General features: G+C 43.5%; 1 protein-coding gene and 2 long non-coding RNA genes across 3 annotated transcripts; all 3 read left to right on the forward strand.

Annotated features, from left to right (window-relative positions):
• The first annotated feature begins 2,404 nt into the window (after nt 1-2,404).
• Nucleotides 2,405-7,072, forward strand: LOC147252270 (atypical chemokine receptor 3-like). Its single transcript, XM_086220522.1, has 2 exons — nt 2,405-2,685; nt 5,238-7,072. Exon 2 carries the CDS (start codon nt 5,289-5,291, stop codon nt 6,420-6,422), a length of 1,134 nt encoding a protein of 377 aa, XP_086076648.1. The 5' UTR covers nt 2,405-2,685; nt 5,238-5,288; the 3' UTR covers nt 6,423-7,072.
• A 4,196-nt stretch (nt 7,073-11,268) lies between these two features.
• LOC147252271 (uncharacterized) lies at nt 11,269-12,950 on the forward strand. The gene is made up of 3 exons (XR_015118836.1): nt 11,269-11,404; nt 12,034-12,133; nt 12,740-12,950. It is a non-coding gene; the product is annotated as an uncharacterized LOC147252271 (long non-coding RNA).
• An 879-nt stretch (nt 12,951-13,829) lies between these two features.
• LOC147252272 (uncharacterized) lies at nt 13,830-15,291 on the forward strand. Its single transcript, XR_015118835.1, has 3 exons — nt 13,830-13,894; nt 13,992-14,134; nt 15,041-15,291. It is a non-coding gene; the product is annotated as an uncharacterized LOC147252272 (long non-coding RNA).
• The last annotated feature ends 4,949 nt before the right edge of the window (nt 15,292-20,240 follow it).

A 20,240-nucleotide genomic window follows, 5' to 3' on the forward strand; every position in this document is an offset into this window, starting at 1 on the left:
AGACCTCTTCAACTGTTGGCTCAGAGGTGGAGCGAGCTCTCCTGCCTCTTCCGTCCCTGTACTTTTCTACAGATGGTGAGGTATACAGTAATAGTGGCGTATATGACCACCATGAAAAGGTGTAAAAGGTGCCACTGAGACACGATGACACTCATCTTGACCCATTTTTGCATGTAAACATGTCGATCGATAAAGAAGAAACTGAAATATCAATCCGACAGTGACGTGTTTGGAGGGAACGTTGCGGATGAGACGAATAAGGCTCGTTAACTTTGTCACTTTGTTTCATTTTAATCGTGGGTTGGCTTTCTCTCAGACATGATACGAAACACGCACGCACACACACACACCTGTTAATTCCCAGTCTGGCCTCCCTGTGAATGAGAAGAGCAGAGGTTGGCAGCGTTCTGCAGAGCTGCGGATGTTTCTCAGAGAGGCTTATAAATCCCCCTGATGCTGCTGATACGGAGGACAATGGGTATGCGTGCGTAGTGGGAGCGCTCTTTAAAGCCTCATTGAAACCGACTTCACTACTCTGCTCCTTAATGAGGTCAGAGGAGCCTGCTGGCTGTATTCCATCACTGAATACAGTCATAATAAACTTCAGTACCAGTCACTGATATCTCTCTCCTAAGCAAACAAGCTGGACACTCAGTACCTGGTTAAGAAAACACTTCAAACACTGGACGAGACATCAAAAAAGAATTCATTTGACTTTTAAGCTCCATCAAACTTTATTATCACTGACAAGGCAAACATCGTTCATCGGCGTGTTTGTACAGAGTCTGCTTCAGCCTCCGCGTCTTTTGTTTGTCTTCATCCTGAACTTGAGGTTAATTGCAGCGGTGGAAGCAGCTGTCAGGCCACCAGGGTCGCAGGTGAGCGCTCAGAAAACACGGCAGCCTTTTCTTTTGTGCTGCCTCCAAACTGAGACGAAAGGAGGCTCCAATAACAATAAAGTAACCAAAGTGCTGCAGCTGACTTTGTTTGTGTTTCAAGATTTTATGACGTTGTTTTTCAGAATAAAAAAACAAACAAACAATGAAGTTCGCTCACAATTTGCACAAGAAGTTTTGATCTTAATCATAAGGTGCTCTTCATTTCCTCTGTGAGGCTTCAGGTGTGGGGTTGAGCCTGTCTGTGGGTTTTGGGTGGAAAAAAAGACCGTGAATGTGGTTTACTGAGTCTGGTTTCACACTGAAGAAACTCTGGGGTGAGGCACCCTCAGAACAAGGCCTCCACCCTTCACCGTTGGATGCGCTTTGTGCGTTACGCGGATTATACGTCTGACAAACGTTGTGGCTTATAACAGTTGACGGAATAATTATTTTATTATATGTCTGCAACTACTAAATCAGCTCCAAACCTATAAAACAGATGTGAAATGTACATTTTATTAAGTGTGCCTTGCAGAACTATGACAGGTTTTCCTGCAGTTATAGTTTTTTTTTCCCACCATATATTATTATTATTATTATATTAATAGGATATTATGTCCCACATATGTACTCAACACAAACTACAAACAATGTTATGACTCACAGTTGCACCTCAAATTCTGGATGAAACTAATCTTGACGCGATGGGGCGGAACATTACGTCAGGCCTCTTCCTTTCGTTGCGGCTGTTAAAACGGTGGTTCTGCTGTTCTGACAGTCGCACAACCTCTGCGAAAGGACTGGTTTCACCATCACAATTTGATACTTTTATCACATTTGGAGAGTCAACAAGAGCTGCATGATTGATTAATACCAACCACACTGCTGACCCTCTTCCCTTAGAGCACGTTCAGATCATCCGGAATGTTGAGACGGATATGAATTTCATCTGCTGGGAAAGACGGAGATTTACCTGGCAGCGATGAGCTCAGTGAGCATTAAATGAACTTGGTTGGCGAGGCCTTGCGTGTAAAAATGACGTGACGCAGCTTTAAAGTATCACGACGATCCTCCCATAAACGAGCGGAATATCAGAGTTTATTTCTTGCTGGTTTGAGGTAAATGTTTCATACTGTTGCGGCCAGTGACGCCTCTGCTATTCTGTTTCTTCTTTCCTGCATGTTTTCCCCAAGCACGTACATGTGGGTTCTGCTTTATAGGAACTTACGTGCAAATGCATTCAAAGAACATGGACAGTTCACGTGCTTCTGTGATCTACAGTTTCACGTATGAAGTTTAAAAACGTGACTTTGACCTTGAGAGACGATGCTGTGAGCCAGAATTTAAAACTTATCGAATCTGACGTCTTCAGTTGACATGAGTCATTGCTTTTATTGCCTCTTTGAGTTCATGCGTGTTGACTGTGCTTTTTAGAACAACCGAGGTGATGAGAATAACACACACATGCATGAAGGATTCTGAACATACATGTATCATGATGTGTTTTCTTTTACAGTTACAAACAAATGAGGACATTCTGCATGCTCTTCCTTCCTCTTAGCCCGAAACTGCCCACCGGTCTGCCCGCTGCAGTCTTTCTGTCAATACGCATCTCTGGGCTCTAGGACCAGCCTTGGAGGCGTTGCTCTGCTGAGTATCAGCAAGTGCAGAGAGAGAGGGAGGCTCAGATCCGTGGGAGCAAGCGGGGGAAGCAAGTTAAGTGCAGAGGAGTTGAAGTTATCCATCAACAGCGAGTCAAACCAGGGAAACGGAGTGTAGCTACGGAGGGAGGAAGACTTTAACGCAGGTAAGCTGCGATGATGAGTTCACGCGGTGCGGGAGATATGAGTGTTCAAGGAGTTTATCGGTCTTAGCACCGAAAGAACTGGAGATGCTCGATACTTGCGGTTTTCTGCCAGAATGTAGCCTTTCAAGTCATTACAGCAGCCAAACCTGGATCCATGCCGGTCAATATGATGTTTGCTGATTCCTCAACAGTGATTTCTTGTAAGAATATTTCAATAACACGTATTTATATGCACGTCTCCATCTTCCCAGGGTGATTCCTGCGCTGTTTATTTGTCCCCTCCCCCTCCCCCCTCCCCTTCAGCCACCGAGTCGGGCCACTGTATACCGAGCTGTCCTCTCTGATAAGACAAGTTGGTTTCCAGTCTGATAGAAATCAACAATAGCGACAATGACATTGTGTTTGCAGCAGGAGCCCGGGATCTGTCGCTGGATTTGTGCGTAATGACGCCAGTAGGCAGCGCGTTCAGTGGACCTTGAATGTCCCCTCTCGTAAAAAAAAAAAAAGAAAAAAAAATCTTGTCCCAGGCAAAGCCTCAACTTAGAAGCTGACGGAGGGAAACCTCCGCGAAACTTGCTGCACCTGCGCTTTTCTAGTCCGCAACATTAGCACATGAAACCCTTCAATCGCTTTTATTTGCTGTGTATTGAGAAACAAAAGGCGTTTTCAGCTAATTTGTAACTGGATGCTTTGAAAAGGATCGAGAGGGCGAGAGAGAGAGAGAGAGAGAGAGTGTGTGTGTGTGTGTGTGTGTGTCAGTGTGCCCTCTTATCTGATGGTGTTAAAAGGTTAATTAGCTTGAAGCCTGTGGGGCTACCTGGCACCTCCAGGTATTTTCCATATAATATAAGGGAATTAGAGACCATTGTGGGGGATTATCCCAACATAAAAAAAATCCCTCCATTGCAAAGAATAGCGCGACTATCTAGAGATTCAAAAATAACTGAAAGTCACCGCCATTCACTTTTATCTCTGGAGGTGTTGAGAAAAGTACTTAGATCCATCACTCATGTATGTAATAACATATTAATAGCCATTTAAAACCCCTAAATTTAGACTTAAATTTAGTTAAATGTGCATTAATTAGGAACCATTGGTCCCTTTAGGAAGAAACCCATCTTTTTGCAATATTAGAGTGGACAAAGTAGCTTTCTGCGATTGATTGAATGACTAAAAAAGAAATTGTGTCATCATTTCAAAGCAAACCCATGTAAAATGCAATATTTTTAGACATGAGCTGTGTTTTGAAGTTGAATATAGCTAGATGATAGACAGATAAGCCATACACAGAAATATAAACAAAAACACTAACAAGACTCCAAAATTAACTTGTAAACATATCGAGAATCCTATTTTTCAACGCCTAGTCATATTTGAAACGCAATATTTTAACTACAAGCTAGCTTGGATAAGACCTAAAGGGTTATCACCTGAAATGTTATTTCTAAGCAGAAACATGACTTGTTGGACGTTGTTTCCGTGACCCTGTGCACATACATACAGCAGAAGTGTGCTAGAAAGACAGATGTCTGCAGCGGTCACATTTCACTGCTCTCCGGCGTGCTGTGTTGCCCAGTGGTCAGTGACCCCCGTTTACAACGTTCCGGGGAATTTTTTTGCATGGCGTCAAACCTCCCGCTGGTCTCTGCACCTCAATTCACTCTGTGGGCGTTCGAGTCAGTCAGGGGCAACGGCAGGGTGAAGGCGCTCGCTCTCTGGTTTTGATCCCTCACCTTTCACCTCCGATCTTTCACACTGAGTTAGAGGAGCTGAGAGAGACATCACAGCACAAACTGTGAAGACCAGACAGGTCCTGCACCGCTGCAGAGGCCAGTATTTCCTCGTCAAGCTGCCTCGTCTGTGATTCTACTTATTGCTCCTCTCACCTCTCTCTCTATATGCACCGATTTGAAATTGTGAGCATGTGTTCACGTCTTATTAGCTTCAGATGCTGCAGAATGACGTATTTAAGGTTATGAGCAGCAGTGTCTTTGATCATGTGGGTGGTGACAGCACCTCCCTGACCTTCTCATTGCTCGCCTCTAGAGGACAAAAAAAAAAAAAGAAACATGGATTTTTTTCTATACTATAACAAGCAGGGTAACGGAAAACAATCTTTAGAGTGGCATCAGGTTTCCCACTCTGACCAGTGCTTTCTCTTGGAATGCCAGGAACGCTCCGGAAGTACACTCTTGTTTGGTTTTCGAGATCCCACTTCCTTATGTCTAATCTGCACTGAGCTAATGCAAACATTTATTTGCGCTGCCCCTTGACTGCACATCAATCACGGAGAGCTTCTACAGTTGTGTCACGACCACAGAGCCTCCACTTGCTCGTGAAAGCAGTGTTTTAACAAGTTAACCACATTAAGATTCTTCAGACTCGGGTGGCGCACCACAAGTGGCTTTATTAGCTCACAGACCAGCGGGGAGAATAAACCCTCCCTTACAGAACAGCTTCTTGAGTATAATGCCAGAAGGTGAAATGTAAAAGCAATTGAAGTTGTACTGTAGATAAAGTGTTGCTGATGAGGTAATGTCTTGTTTTCGCAGGCTCCCAGTCAGAGGTGTGTGTATGTGTGTGTTAACTCCCAAGACTGAGAAATGAGTCTGAGCACCAGCGAGATGGAGGACCTGTGGGAGTCCTTGGGGTACCTCAACTTCTCCGATACCTTCAGCAACATATCCAGCGTGGACACAGTCATGTGCACCACGGCGTTCAACCTCAGAGCTCTCCTCTACTCCATGTGTGTCCTCTGCACATTTATCTTCATCATCGGTTTAGCTGCTAACGCTCTGGTCCTCTGGGTCAACATCCGCGCTCAAAGAGACTCCACCCCTCGCCATGAGACGCACATGTACATCGCCAACCTGGCTGTTGCAGACCTGTGCGTGTGTGCTACTCTGCCCGTGTGGGTGAGTTCTCTGGCTCAGCACGGCCACTGGCCCTTTGGCGAGGTGGCGTGCAAACTCACACACCTGCTGTTCTCCGTCAACCTCTTCAGCAGCATCTTCTTCCTGGCCTGCATGAGTGTGGACCGTTATCTAAGTGTGACATGGCACAGAGACAGTGAGGGAGGTGTGCACAAGAGGCTAATTCGCATAGGGGTATGTGTCGGGGTGTGGCTTCTGGCTCTTTTGGCGTCCTTGCCTGACACTTACTTCCTGCGTACTGTCAAGTCCTCACATGGTGACACCATGCTGTGCAGACCAGTGTACCCAGAAGAAAACCCCCGGGAGTGGATGGTGGGCGTGCAGCTGAGCTTCATCCTGCTGGGCTTTGTTCTCCCCTTCCCTGTGATTGCAGTGTTTTACGCTCTGCTAGCCAGAGCTTTTAACCGCTCCTCCTCTTCTTCATCCTCCACGGTGGAGCAGGAGCGCCGTGTCAGCCGCAGAGTGATCCTGGCCTACATTGTGGTGTTCCTGGGCTGTTGGGGGCCGTACCACGCAGTCCTCCTGGTTGATGCCTTCTCTCAGTTGGGCCTGTTGCCTCTAACCTGCGGCCTGGAGAATGTGATCTTTGTGGCCTTAAACCTGACCCAGTGTCTGTCCTTGCTCCACTGCTGTTTCAACCCCATCCTCTACAACTTCATCAACAGAAACTATCGCTATGACCTCATGAAGGCCTTCATCTTTAAATACTCCACAAAGACGGGTCTGGCACGCCTTATCGAGGCCTCCAACATGTCTGAGACTGAGTACTCGGCTGTCGCTGTGGACAACCCGCCGCAGATCTAAATTACTGTCATGCAAACTAAATGTTACAACTGATTTGTCTACCATCATGTCTGACATTATATGAGAAAAGAAAAAAAGAATAATCTGCCGGAATAATGTAGAATATCTTGCAGTATATCAAGTTTGATGGACTGTTTAAAAAAGCACTTAGGGAGCAGTTTTATTATATTGAGCTGATACTGAAATCATATAAATATTGTTACTCATTTGTAAAGCCAAAACCATGACGTTAAATATGTAAAATTGTGTGTAAGATTGTGTTTGTTTGAGTTAGATTCAGGGGGAGGTAAGAGAATCCTTCCTCCATTTTGTGTGTATAACCTGACGGGCATTGATAGTATTCGCAGAGTAGTATTTTTAATCATTCAAGTGGTATTTATACACATTTTTTATCCAGTTTCACCTCTCTCATGTTGTAGTTCACCCACTGATGTCTGCTGAGGGCTCCATGTCTCATATTTCTGCCTCATGCTTTGTTCAAGTCCTGCTGTCCTGCCATCTGAACCTCAAGTCACATCAGTCGAATCCTTCAGACAAATAATATTAATCAATTGTGTGCTGTTTCATGCAACTTTGTAATTAATAATGAGTGTGTTTTCTATTATGTTGACTCACTTTCGTGCTGAGAATGAATCTGTGGTGGATTTACCCATCAGATCAGACGGTTTCTGTCCAAATGTAACACTGTAAGCTCACAAGAGCCCCTTTTCCTACTGGCTGAAAATCCTCTCAAGTCCATAAATACTACAGTCAACAATCATTGTAATCAACTGGTAGTCATGCGATTCAAGTTTGTGACTGTGAAACAGGCTGTTACTTTTTCGAGGCCAGGTCTATTTTCTGTACCAGACAGTTCCAGTATTTTTCAGGCAGAAGCTGTTAACATCTGGTTTGTGTTTGCTGTGGGAATGGGTCTAATTAAGATTCACTACCAGGTCAGTTTGCCCTATGGTAGGCACAGTATCTGTCGGCTCCATTCGGGATGACTATCTAAAAAACAAAATTTGTTTGAGTATATCCGGCCCACATATGCCTATCAGAGCTCTGCTATCAAGAGTACAAGGAGGCGATAAAGCTTGTTGCTTCCACTGCTAACTCAGTTAGCGCTGAGTTGTTAAAACAAACTGGAGCCAAACATCTGAAACATAATCCCCTCTTGTTTGTAACATTGAACATGACGCAGCAGATAACAAATGAATCGTCAACTCATCCGCTCGCAACAGAAAGGGGGTTTATCTGCCTTATTCAGTGGGTGACCTGGCTAGAATAAACTACATGCACCTCCAGTGGAAAACTGAACCATTAACTCTTGTGAATAATCCTTATGTCCAAAAACATTTTCTGACAATGTCTGAAGGCATCAAGTGGAACGACTGAGATGAATGAGCACATAGTACAGATGAATTTGTGTTCTGTACTGTCTTTAAGCTTTGCATTAGTTCAAGTAGTTCAAATAGTGTTAATCCTGCTGCATCAGCACAAGGGCCGCAGACGACTGAGACTTTTATGACCAAATAACATGAATGAATAGCTTTACTGCTCTAGCGAAGGCAGCAGCTGTGGTGTGCAACAACCAAGTGTTTATTAGGGAGGAAAAGAAAATAAAAGGATCAGTTTCATGTGTGTTTGTGCGTGTGTGAATGTGTGTGATCAATTGCCACTGAGAGATGGTGTTGTATGTGCCGTAAACATGGAGTCACAGTTTACTCAACGATAGGAAACAACATATTCTTTCGATATGCTGACATTGTGTCATGTGGTTGCCTACACGTGTATGCTTTTACACTGAAAAGATTCCAAGTAGCGATTAGAAGAGACTGGAGACTCGGACATGTGTCTGCAAGAACAGAGGCATTCCTTTGGTATTGTAATGTGTAACATGTGTTTTGTTATATATTAAACACAGAGAAAATGTTTGGCTTCTCTTTGGTTCTTGTCAAAATCATCCAACAACCTAATGTCCTCAATTCTTCAGCATTAGTCAAATGGGGTTTTCTCCTAAGAAAGGTGTGTCATTAAAAATTGCTGCCTTTTGAGATTTCATACACAACAAACAAGCTGATCCAGCTGAAACATAACATCATTCCACCTATTGCGCGATTTGTTACCCTTGGCAAGTCAGTAATGGAAATTGGGAAATGCTTACATGTGCGGATACACCCTTTTCTATTGTTGTGACAGTTGGCTCAAAAATGTATATCTTTTTGTTGTGTTGCACTACCTAGTTAAGAAAGATTGAGATGCTAAACTCCCAACAACAGGAAAGTATTGGTGCAGGTTGCTATAACATCAACAGTGCACTTAGGTCAGGTGTCAGTGTCTCACCCCTTAAACCTTAGCAGTCTTAGAAGAGAGTCAACTTCCCCCATCCCTCAGAATACAAGACAAACCTCAAGCCGGCCTTCTTGCAATCATCTGCCTGGGCTGAGTACTTCTCTACCCTCCCCCACCTTCCTAATGAAGGAGATTGTCTCGCTCTGCATCTGAAAAGTCTCTATCCACTCTGTCGAGTCAGACTTGCAGTGTCTGGCCCTGGCTTCTTGAGCCTCCGCTGTGACCTCCAACAGGGGTCAGCCTGATTAGGAAGCTCTGGCTGCTTTTCCAGAGGTCAAACCCAGTGAGTGATCTGCTGATGATATCTTCCTGTTCTGTGCGGCTTCTTTGCTCCCTGTGACACCACCCCGACCTTACAGCACTCCAAGTGTGTGCTCCTGCTGTGTGGCAACCACCTCTTCCTCTCTTCTTTTAAAAAAAATGTGATGTTTATCTCACTTCAAGAGTAGAAGAGAGGCTGCAAATATCCTCCTGCTGATGGCTGCTCCACTTTGATTTATGCAGAGTGAAGGCACTTAACTCGCTGTTTAAGACAGAGTGAGAGTAAATTTGTCTAGTGTTGGGCTAATGTTAAACACATCCGTTAATAATACATGTGGAAGACACACAGAGATGAAAGGATATTGATCGACATGCCTGACCACACAGACGTGAGTACCGCTTTTAATTAGAACTCCAGATGAGGTGATGCTGCTGGGTTTTAGATTTCTTCCCTAAGCTTCATTCCATGCAAAAGTCATGCAATATATGCAGCAGCCACGCACACACACACACACACACACACACACACACACACACACACACATTCTCCTCAATGGTCTGTCTGTGAGGTTTGCTTTGGTGTGGATATATTCTGTCTTTACTTCGTTATGCTCCTCTCTTGTGTGCATCGCTGCGTTCAAGCTTCGTAATGAGTTAGAATCCTTCTCTTAAAGTAATACTTCACCCTAAATGTGATTTTTCAGTTCGAGTAGATAAAAATAGGTGTTTCGAGCTCACTGAATTTGTTGAATTACCTTATTGTGGCAACAGAATACAGATAGACCCAGCCATGTAAATTTAGCTTGAAGCTAATAGACTAACAAAAGCTACAGTGACAAAGAAAAATAAAATACCATAATGCCACAAAAATTAATATACAAACTCGGAACCACATGGTCCGTATTTTCTTTATCCAGCTGAATGCTCATTTATCCATCAGTACGTTAATTTGAGCTAAAACTAGCATTAAAGGAGCTGGTTCAACTGAATGTGCTAATGTGCTTATCCGCGCTTCTTCACGGCAGCACCAAACGAGGAGTGTGATATTTTTTTAGCTCGAATTAAAGTGTATTACTGAGTGAACGGTGGGATAAAAAAGATGTGGATTACACCAGATGATGAGCATGAGCATTCGTAAATGGACTTTCTTCTGACAGTTTTTCTGTTGTTAGCTGTCAGTCACCATTAGCTTCTAGCTTGGCTCGCTCTCTCTAACTTCTGGAACCACAGAGACGTCCTTTTGTTTCCTCCAGGGGAAGAAGAAAAAAAAGCTCTTTGTGATTTCAGGACAACTATTTGTGAGTACTTGACGGGTAAAATACACTTTTTGGGTGATGTATCACTTTAAATATTTCATGCGTTAACTGAGACACAGAGAGTTTGTCACTGTAAGGGCAGGACGACAAGCAGGAGTGTTAAATTTGTGTTGATGGGGGGGGGGGGGGGGGTTCTGGATCAGGCTCTGAGCTAAGTGGTTAAAGATTGGACACTGAAATCTACTGATGTCCACCGTATTCTTAATGGGCCATCTGTTTTAGTTTGGCCTAATAAGCCTGGGTAATGGGCCAGTGATGAAGTCGATTAAGGGAGTGTTGCTTTATAGCAAGGTGATACCTTCTGCTTGGGAGAGATAACATTTATGAATGATAAAACTGCGAGGACGAGGGAGGCACACTACGGGGTGGTGTAGTTGTAACTTCCATTATGTCTGGCTCATTTCCAAGCATTTGGTTCAATTCCTAATCAAGTTGGGGCTTGTTTCACTCAGCCTGGCAGAAATTCCACATGAGGAATTAGAGCAAATGAAGGGTCTTGACCTATTAATGTAGAAGACGGGGAAAGCAGCAGCAGCAGCAGCAGCTGCTCGTGCTCATCGGTAGTTTTCAGAGGGAACGTGAAGAAAGTACAGAGAGCCGTGACTCCACTCGTGTCAGGACAGGAGGGGCAGTGTTATGCCCAGATGTTGGGCAGATGTTCGGTAAATGAGAGAAGAAAAAATAAAGTTAAAAGAGTTGCATTTGGATCGAACAATCACACATGTCAATTTAGAGAGTCACGGCTTATTTAACCTCACAGGCGCAACGTTACAACCTTGCTTTGAGGCCCGAGTCCATAATATATCATCAGAATCCGAGGCCTCATCACACATGAAATATATGTAGCAGACTAATGATGATAGGGTCTTTGAGGCAGATGGACCGTGGACACTATATCTTCTGTTTCAGACAAGAGAAAACAGAGAGGGGAGAGAGAGAGAGAGAGAGAGAGAGAGAGAGGAGCACACAGCAGAAAGATGCTGACCAAGAGCCTGAAGGAAGATGCTCGCGCATTCGTAGCCCCGATGGAAGAAGGATTTACGGAGGCAGCAAAGATGAGGAATTGGTGCTGTGAGTCTGCAACCATCGTTTATCAAGTCTGAATGAAAAACAGACCAAAATGTCGTTACTGAGACCCTTCTTGGTTTGTATAAAGCGTGTTTTTAACTGCAGTAAATCACAAAAACATGTTTTCTTATTTATCTTTAGTTTTATCTACTCAGAGTGCGTCAGAATAGAGGTTCACATCATAATTGTGATTCTATCTCTTCCAATATTATATATTATATTTGTTCCATGGAAAGAAGTCTTGTTCTGCATTATCAATGGTCGTCATGGTCAAAATCTGTTTTTTCTTAAACTTTCTGAATCATGAATGACCTCTTAATCTGTGGTATTTCTGGCCGCCCAATGAGTAACTCTTGAGAGAATTATCAGCCTCCTTAGCCGGTCGCTCCGCATGTTCATTAACAAATTGCTGACTTTGTTTGTTCTTTGTAGAGGGACTATCTGAGGTTTTTGGCTGAGAACCTCTGCAGCTGAAAATGAGGTTAAAGTTGATGAGAGCTGAGACTCTAAACCAAAACACAGCCTCCAATACCAACACCAGGAGTAGAGCTGGGTCGTTATGTGGGTTTAGAACTGATTGGGGCTCTTTCACATGGCACATTTGCACATTTTTCCTTTTATTCCGTTGATAGCCCATAAACCAGGGATTTTCAGTCTAAGATGGTCGGCCTCCCCTTAGACACAGCTTGGAAAACCTCTCCTTACATGACTGACCATCAGGATACATGTCAGGTAAGTTGATCCCACAGATGATCAACTGTTTAGTCAAATTTACCTTACAGTCTTTGTTTAGAAAATTCAGAACCCCCCCCCCCCAAAAAAAAAAAACTGTCCTGAGTCATAAATCAGTTCCTGACACTTGGAAAGCAGGAAAAACAGTAAATATATCTTAAAGTAAATCATGTATATTTTCAGCTGTTCTACGTGATTTCCTTTTATTTGTAATATTCTTTCACCTCGGTTCACTAAGCCTCCCCTGGAACTGAGGGCCTCCTCACACTGAAAACCTCTATTGAGTTAAAAGGCTTTTAAATCATTTATAATGTGCTCACAGAACAATGTGATTACAGTTCTCTTAGCACTAACTAGTTCTGCGGTTGCTACGGACCCCGTTGGAACGAGTCGCTCCAACTGTGGTTTGCACCGCAGAGTTAATTATGGACAAAACACAGATGAAGTTAGAGACATTTCCAAAAAGAAGCCGTGCATCTACCCTGATTGACGATGACATCAGAGACCCTCTCTCTGATGCTCACCGCTTCATGCCACATAACATTCAACCCTCCGTAAAACCGTCCCATGACTTGGTGTGAGTGCAGATACTCTAATCTTTTCCAGATCCAGAAATGTAACCGTATAGGCAGAGCCCACATGGATTGATATTCAGGGGCTGATTTATACCGCAGTCGCTGCCTGAGCTGTTTAGACGTCACCTAATTCATCCAGCCTCCCGTCTTCTTTAAGAGCTCAGCCCGAGTTCACCCTTGATCAGCTCAGCGGCACGCGGGTGTCAGAGGCGATGATGAAACTTCAGAGACGTGTCAGAGACGAGGAGGCAGCTGCTTCACAGCTTATTGAGGCACACAAATCCATACAAGCCATTTGTCTGTTATTAAACACATATCGGTCATGCATACTGGGAGCATTTCGTGTTTGAAGTCAGGAGGAGGATTCTACCTTGACGTGGAAGTACTTATATTTAACCGTTGTTTATTTAAATAACCTGTCTTTTACGTTTCCATTTTAAGTGTCTGCAGTCCTGGCGTGTAGATAAAGAGCTGCGACACTCAGAAATTCTTCTTGCTCTTATTGGGTACATTATTCGGGCATGTTTATCACAGTGCCTCGCTCAAACCACTACTTTTTCTTCTCCTTGATGGATAATGAATGACTTACCCACAGAGGCAGACACAAGTAACGACAGCTCATTTTAGCTCCTATGAGAGAACGACAGAACAAAGGTGTTAGTAAACTTTAATCTCAAATCAAAAGTGGGATTTATGCGCTTCTCTGGTGTGTACCTTTCGACTGTGTCTGATGTTTTGTCTGTGATTATGTTTAGGCAGACAAATGTCCTACTGAGTTCCTGTCTGGGGTCAGACGCTGGTATTCCACAGTTGAAAACATGCCTGTTTATTCAAACGGCCGAGTTCTCCACTCGAGCCAACATGACATCACCGACCGCACGAGGTTCATAAGCGTCATAAACGTCACACGCCACAGAGACGTTCCCTGAGAACACTTCTCTTGTGAGGCTTGGAAGTAGCGGTCATAGTGTCGCACAACTGCTTTTATACTGACTTCAACTGACAAGAAAATGGTATTTTCCCCAGAACACATTTCATCTTTAGTCATCGTACATAAATGCAGCTGAGCAGACCCGATAGAACCGTTCTAACATGAGTTCATCTGTCCAAAAAAAGCCATTCTTGAATTGGATAAATGATGTGTACGTACAGTAAATATCATGATGGAACTTCCGTCTGTCCTGCGGTAAGTTTGGGCACTAACAGAAGGGCAGGTTCTGCAAACCAACTGTAAAGTTCCCTAAAGCTTCTCTAAATATGACTAATTTAACGGACCTTTACAGAACCTTTAATATTCTTAAAACATCCCGTGTTGGTCATCGAGTTTCCCATGACATTTGGAGAATGCTCCGTTACAAAGTTCTGGGATGTGAAGAAAAAGCTCCCATGAGGGTCTCTGGAGATCAGATGAAAATGTTCCCTTCAGGTAGGTTGTTTTTTTTGGAAATGATCTCAAATTGTAAGATCCAAGAACTTTCTGAGAAAATGGTGGCGTAAAAGTGATGTTCCCACATTTATAAACAGGATACGGTGGAAGATCAGAGGAACATTCAAGATGTTCTGCAAAGGTTTAGTGAATCATTTTAAGAGAATCCCCTCTTGGTCTTTATGCAACCTTCCAAAAAGGTTTCATGGCACTAAAGATGACTTCTTTAAAGGAGGAGAATGTCATTTAATGGATGTTTGGAAAGGTTTAGGGGATAGTTTGGGGGAGGGTACGGGGGTCGTTCCTTCTCTGCTGCTGCAGAATCCCACAATATTTGAAGAACATGCTGTGACATTACAGAAACATTTGTTTTTCTATTCTTTGGTTGCATCACCGCCTCAGAGGGAACAACCTATACATTCCCCCCGCAACACCAACCCCACCCCACCCCCACCTTTTAAGAACTCCACTTTTCGGACAGTCGAGGAATGTTCTATGTCTGTGAGATTTTTCTCAGAGAGGAACATTCAATGTCCAGCTGGGAAAGTCACTGCTTCACCTTGGCGACAGCATTCCCTCCATCGTCAGCCATCTGCAGTCCACATTGTTCCTCCGACCTTCTGATGTATATAGAGAATGTTAGTTCAACGTTTTCTTGTCCCTGATGATGTGTCTGTGTTTATATCTGTCCGTCAGCAAAAAGAAAAGAAAAACATATCTGTCTCTTCCCTTCTCTTTTCCTCGTTTATCTGACTAGCAGGACAGGCAGACTCTGGTATCAGTTTACAGGGAGTTTCTCTCACTGAGAGACATAAGTAACACCCCGAGGTGAAAATTGTGTCTTGGCTGAAACAAGAGGTACTCGTCATCCTCCATAGCAGCCCCCTTTTTTTCTTCTCTCCGCAGGAACGAAACCTCCACAGCTTCCTTGGGGACTGGGCTCTTCCTCTGTCCCGTGAGGGACGTCATTCTGCCGCGATAAGACGCCATTTACAATGAGCGTGTATATATACAAAACACACCCACATAAACATGATAAACTACATTTGACTGCTTCCGCTTCAGACCGACTTTGATTCTGAAACTAAAAGTCCTCTATCATTGTGGTTGAAGTTTGTTACGGTTGGCCTCAATTCAGTAAGTTCAAAGTTGATTACAGCGCCTTTAATCGTTCTCTGTCGATGAAAAAGAGAGTTTCCTCGCCTCTGTTTTCCTTAGCTTGGTTTCACAGGCCTTAATAAACTTTTGTAAGGCTTGACAAATGAGTTTGTAAAACAGCTCCTGAGAAATAAAACAAAATCGCAGTGAGATGAATGGGGGAGGAAGTAGTAGTTTCCGGGCGAGGGGGGGGATCGGGTGGGGAAACTGAGAGCTGACACACCCGATCTGTGTGTATGACACCAAATCTCAGCATTCACTCTCACAATTGACCAAATGAAAACATGCTACGGATTGTATTCCCCCTCCGGCCTTGAGTTATGAATAGATTTTCAGAAGCTAGATGCGGGGTTTGTCCTTGTCTGTCCCCTTTTCACCCCTGTGCTGGTGTTGAGTCTCCCTGCTGTATCAATTACCAGTTTTATTTGCCTTTGGTCATCATTGTTGTCACAGCTGCAGCTATTTCATTGTTCAGAAACAAAGGTTTTTAGGCAGAGAGCTGCAGGATTAACTCAACCGTGCAGGTCTTGTTCATTAACATCGCCCACAGCACCATTACAGAAGAGCGTATATCCGAAGGTGGCTAAGAGCAGACTCTCCACATGCATGAGGGTTTGACAGTCATTCTCTAAAATGTGGCTGCTTCTATTTGAACTGAGATTTAAGAAAAATGAACGCAGATGCATAAAGTTGTACTGGACATGAACATGAAACTGAATGACGGCATTGAGCTTCCAGTGTAACAGGGGCTTGATCTGAATTTTGGAGGGAAAGCAAAATGAAATGGAAGCATTACATGAACTGTGGAGAGGCGATGTCTTTTGTTTGCAGGTTATCTGGCCATCTGCTGCAAGAACGTCAGTTACAGCTTTGAGAGAATGGTTTCAAACTTGGCATTAATTTCCACTTGGACTAAAAGATGAACTGATTAGCTCAGTGTTGCAATGGAAGATTTTGACGCTCCTTCCCAGAAAGGAAACTCCTCCCTGTGGAGAACATCACCCAAAAAATACTTTAGAAAACCTCATCTGAGGATGTAAGAGTTACTCATCAACCGATTTTTGATGGACAAAATCGATTGATGAATCTGAGGCTCCGTCTATTTTCAAAATGGTGAGCGCTACCTGTACATCCTAGGAATTGGTTTTATGAGAAGAACGAATTTGATTTTGGTGGTCAAAGGTCACCAAAGGTCACTCACAAGATTTTAGCCATAACTCAAAGTCGAACAGGGAAAAATGCCTCGCTACAACATCCTCATGTTTTGCAAAATCATTTTTCTGGGAATTATTGATGGAGGAACACAATCACAAGTTGGTGATCCTATTTCACTGGAAACAACCTTCATGAAAAGTGGGAGGAAGAAAAAGGAAAGGAAAATATGACGGAAAGAGACATTACACAGGAAATGTGTCATTTTTGTGCACTTTCACTTTGAGTACTTTTGATTTTCTTCTCTCAGAGCTTAAAGAGCCAAAATAAGATGCTGGAATTTGTTTGAAATTTGCCCAAATAAAGATTTGACATTGAAACCTTTATTCGGCTCCAGATCGGATTCCCTCATTTTCTCCTGAAGTGTTACCAAATATTCTTCACCAGCACTAAAACAAAGATCTATTGTTCCACTTCATCCAGAAATACCAAACCTTCATCCAAACCTACTTTTGTTTGAGGGTTTCGGTGTGTTTTGTATACCTGTGTGTCGTAGACTGATGGATGAACATTTTCATTGAGGTCGAAATGCCAAAACTAAAGGCTGCAACCTAAACTGGGGTTATAGATGTGCTTTGAGCTTCGCTGCTGTAATTCTATAGGAGAAGTGTGTGTGTGTGTGTGTGTGAGGGGGGGGGGGGGTTAGCAAAAACACACATTTAAGGGAGGAGGCATGCGTAGGTGTGTGTTTCCCCGCTACGATATTAAATAGCTTTCCTTCACATGCTTGTCACCTTGTAATCAATAATGCTAGAATAACACCTAAAGCGCAGTGGCCATCAGTATCCCGTCACTCATTCACACCCAAAACTTATCTGCACATGACCAAGAAGTATCCGTCATCTTTAACTGTCTGGTAGCTGCTCAGACCGCAGCTCCACAGCTTCCAGGCCTCATCCATCACCCCGGCCCACCAGAGAGGGTCCACACATGCGGCGAACCTGATCCACACCCGGCTGCAGAGAGGACACACACACAAGGGGAGTAGAAACATACACACATACAAACACGCAGGTCACCTACAAACACAAGCAGGTGCCCTTTGGAATATTTCACATCCCCCACAGTCCTCTTACAGTGTAATTATTTTCAGTCTTTAATCCACTTCCTTAATTAAAAATTTCCAGCACTTTCCTCTCATTCTCACTAGACTCTTCCCCTCCTCCGGCTTCTCCTGCTATGAGGATTATGTCTGAGAAGGGCTGAGTAGGTGGCCTTGTAATGGAAACACAGACATATACATCTCAAAGACTCACCCTCTTTTCTTTCAAATTCTACAGGAATCAAGACTTGATTTTCTCAGATGTGCACGCTAGATTCCTGTGTGCACTCGTCCGTGTCAGTCTGGAAATGTGCAAGTCATGCCAGCAGGTGACAACATGTGGCAACGTACTTTAAAATTTCTCACAAGGGCAGACATCTAGATTGATAGTTGGATCTTGAGATTTATGCTCCCCTGTTTCATTCAGGCTTGTGATGAGTTCAAGAAATTGGGTTGTAGCCTCCAGAAAAGGGTGAAGGTGTTCATGACGTACAAGCCTGAGTAACATTATCAACTCTGCTCTTCCATTAGCATCAGTCATGTGTACTTAAGTGTACTCTTCCCCGGTCTGATTCCCATGACCTGCCTCTTCTCAAATGGCAGAGAGCATCTTCTTATCTTGAAAATTCTCATCACAAGTTGTAGTTTAAGCTGGGGTTTGCTTAAAGCTTAGATCAAATATTGGTAGATCACTGGGCATACGGCTGGATAATGAAAACACGGATTATACCAGATTATAGTTTTGCGGTTGTTAGTCATTAGTTGCCCTTGGTTTTTTAGCGAAATTGCAGCTCTGAGCTAAACGACAAAAACAAAAGTAACCCAAGCAAACTATAACCCCTCTGTTTCGTTCATTCACTGTAGCTCTGAATTAGACGGGTTTGGCCACTTTTTGGGTAAAGTATTGCTTTAAGTGTAAAAGAGAAGCACATAACAATTACCAGCGGCTAAAGCACAGCTTCGAAGTAAAGATGAATACCTAGAATGGGTGGGTTTCAGAGCATTCTTGGGGGAAACTTGTCCGCCGAGAGTAACCACTTTCACCTTTCTGCAAAGTGTCTTTAACTTCGTTTGGCCCTCACATTTGGTGCCAAATGATTGATGGGAGTGTGTCAGTGTGATGAGGGAGCGATAAGGATGTTGACAGATTGGGTTCAGGAATAAGGCTCCACTGCAGCAACAGTGGTCTTCAGAATTACTTCATTTCTTACTCTGTCAGGGAGTCTTGACATAGCTGCCACTGAGAGGGAGTATCAGCCATGCAGTGCAGTCCAAAAGCAATCACATATTTGTCCCTGTTAACGTTTGCCTGTTAACATTTTTTTGTGCTACAGTGTTGCCTTCCAGCTCCGGGGTCACCGTTGAGCCATGAGGTGACAATAGTGGCTATAAATGTCTCAACTTGAAGGCTGTGGTGATGAAAGTTGTGTCGTGGAGTGATGTCGCTCTGCTGGGACACAATTCTGACTTGTGAAATAGAAGCAGAAGCGTGCAAATAAATCAAATCAGGCTCTGTTGTGGGTTGAAGTCATAAATAAAAGAACACCAGCCCAGTCAAGAGAGAGTCATAACTCAGAAAGCATTTCAAATGTGAAATGTATAGTTGTAAAAGCTGCATGTGTGTATTGATTTCCAACATTTGCCTCGTCATATTTAAAGGAACACGCCAACTTTTTGGGGAAAACATGCTTATTTGCCAACCTTCCCTCCACCAAATAAGAATCCTTCTCTCCTCTGTGAGCGCAGTGGGCTTATGAGACGCACAGAGACCGCTAGTTAGCTTAGCGCAATCAATCATGGTGGATTGTAAGTGTTAGAATAATTCATCAGGCATCATGAAAATAGGTCGGGTTCATGATTTTTTTTTTGGCCAGAAGTAATCATCCTTATCTCCTCTAACAAAGACAGCCATAATTATTTGCAGCCACTCTTCTCGTCGTCAACAAACACTTGAGTGGCTGAAACTTTGAGTCACTGCATTAAATCACCACACTAAGTCAGGAAAGTAGTTCTGATTGATTCCAACATAAGAATGTCTCACTATTTTAACTTATTTGACAGCGAATGTCATGCACAACCCTTGTTATATTAACACAAGCAGGAACTGTTTTGAAGGATGATATATGCTAAGCTGACAATTCATTACCAATCATTGTGCTAAGCTAACTAGCAGTCAGCTGGTCTGTGTCAGTCTCAGCTCTCTAATGCACACACAGAAGAGAAAAGGGGATCTGTCTTCTTTTCTGGCTCTGGGGAGGATAGACAACGAGCAAACCCCCCCCCCCCAAAATGGTTCTTTGAAAGATTCACTTTTTAATATTGCTTTGGGCCAGTGAGGGACGATATCACAGCATGTCCACTATATCATTCACAAACATCTGGATATGATATGTACCTCTGCGTTTCAGGAATGACTGAGGAGGAAAACTACAACCTTACAACCTCCATCCTGCTGTTCGTTGCCATCACTAGCCTGTGTAGCCAAACCCTTATGGGATATTTCACAGGACCTCATGGAGTCAAGGTGATATCAATTATAGAGTACAATTACCCTGCTCCTCTTTAAATCTCCCTCGGTACACAGCTCAAGTGGCACGATGACAAGTGGGCCCTAATGTCCAAACAGTTACCAGCACAGACCAGAGGGACGATGACTCCTTGTTTCCTTGGATAATAAGTTCCTTGTCTGTGTTT

This window comes from Aulostomus chinensis, chromosome 12, assembly GCF_037954235.1.
Source record: "Aulostomus chinensis isolate RoL2024-O1b breed Wild chromosome 12, RoL_Achi_v1.0, whole genome shotgun sequence".
Classification (NCBI taxonomy): Eukaryota; Metazoa; Chordata; class Actinopteri; order Syngnathiformes; family Aulostomidae; genus Aulostomus; species Aulostomus chinensis.

What these genes read in the sequence shown, in the direction of transcription:
- LOC147252270 (XM_086220522.1), top strand. Translation starts at nt 5,289, where the DNA reads ATGAGTCTGAGCACCAGCGAGATGGAGGACCTGTGGGAGTCCTTGGGG.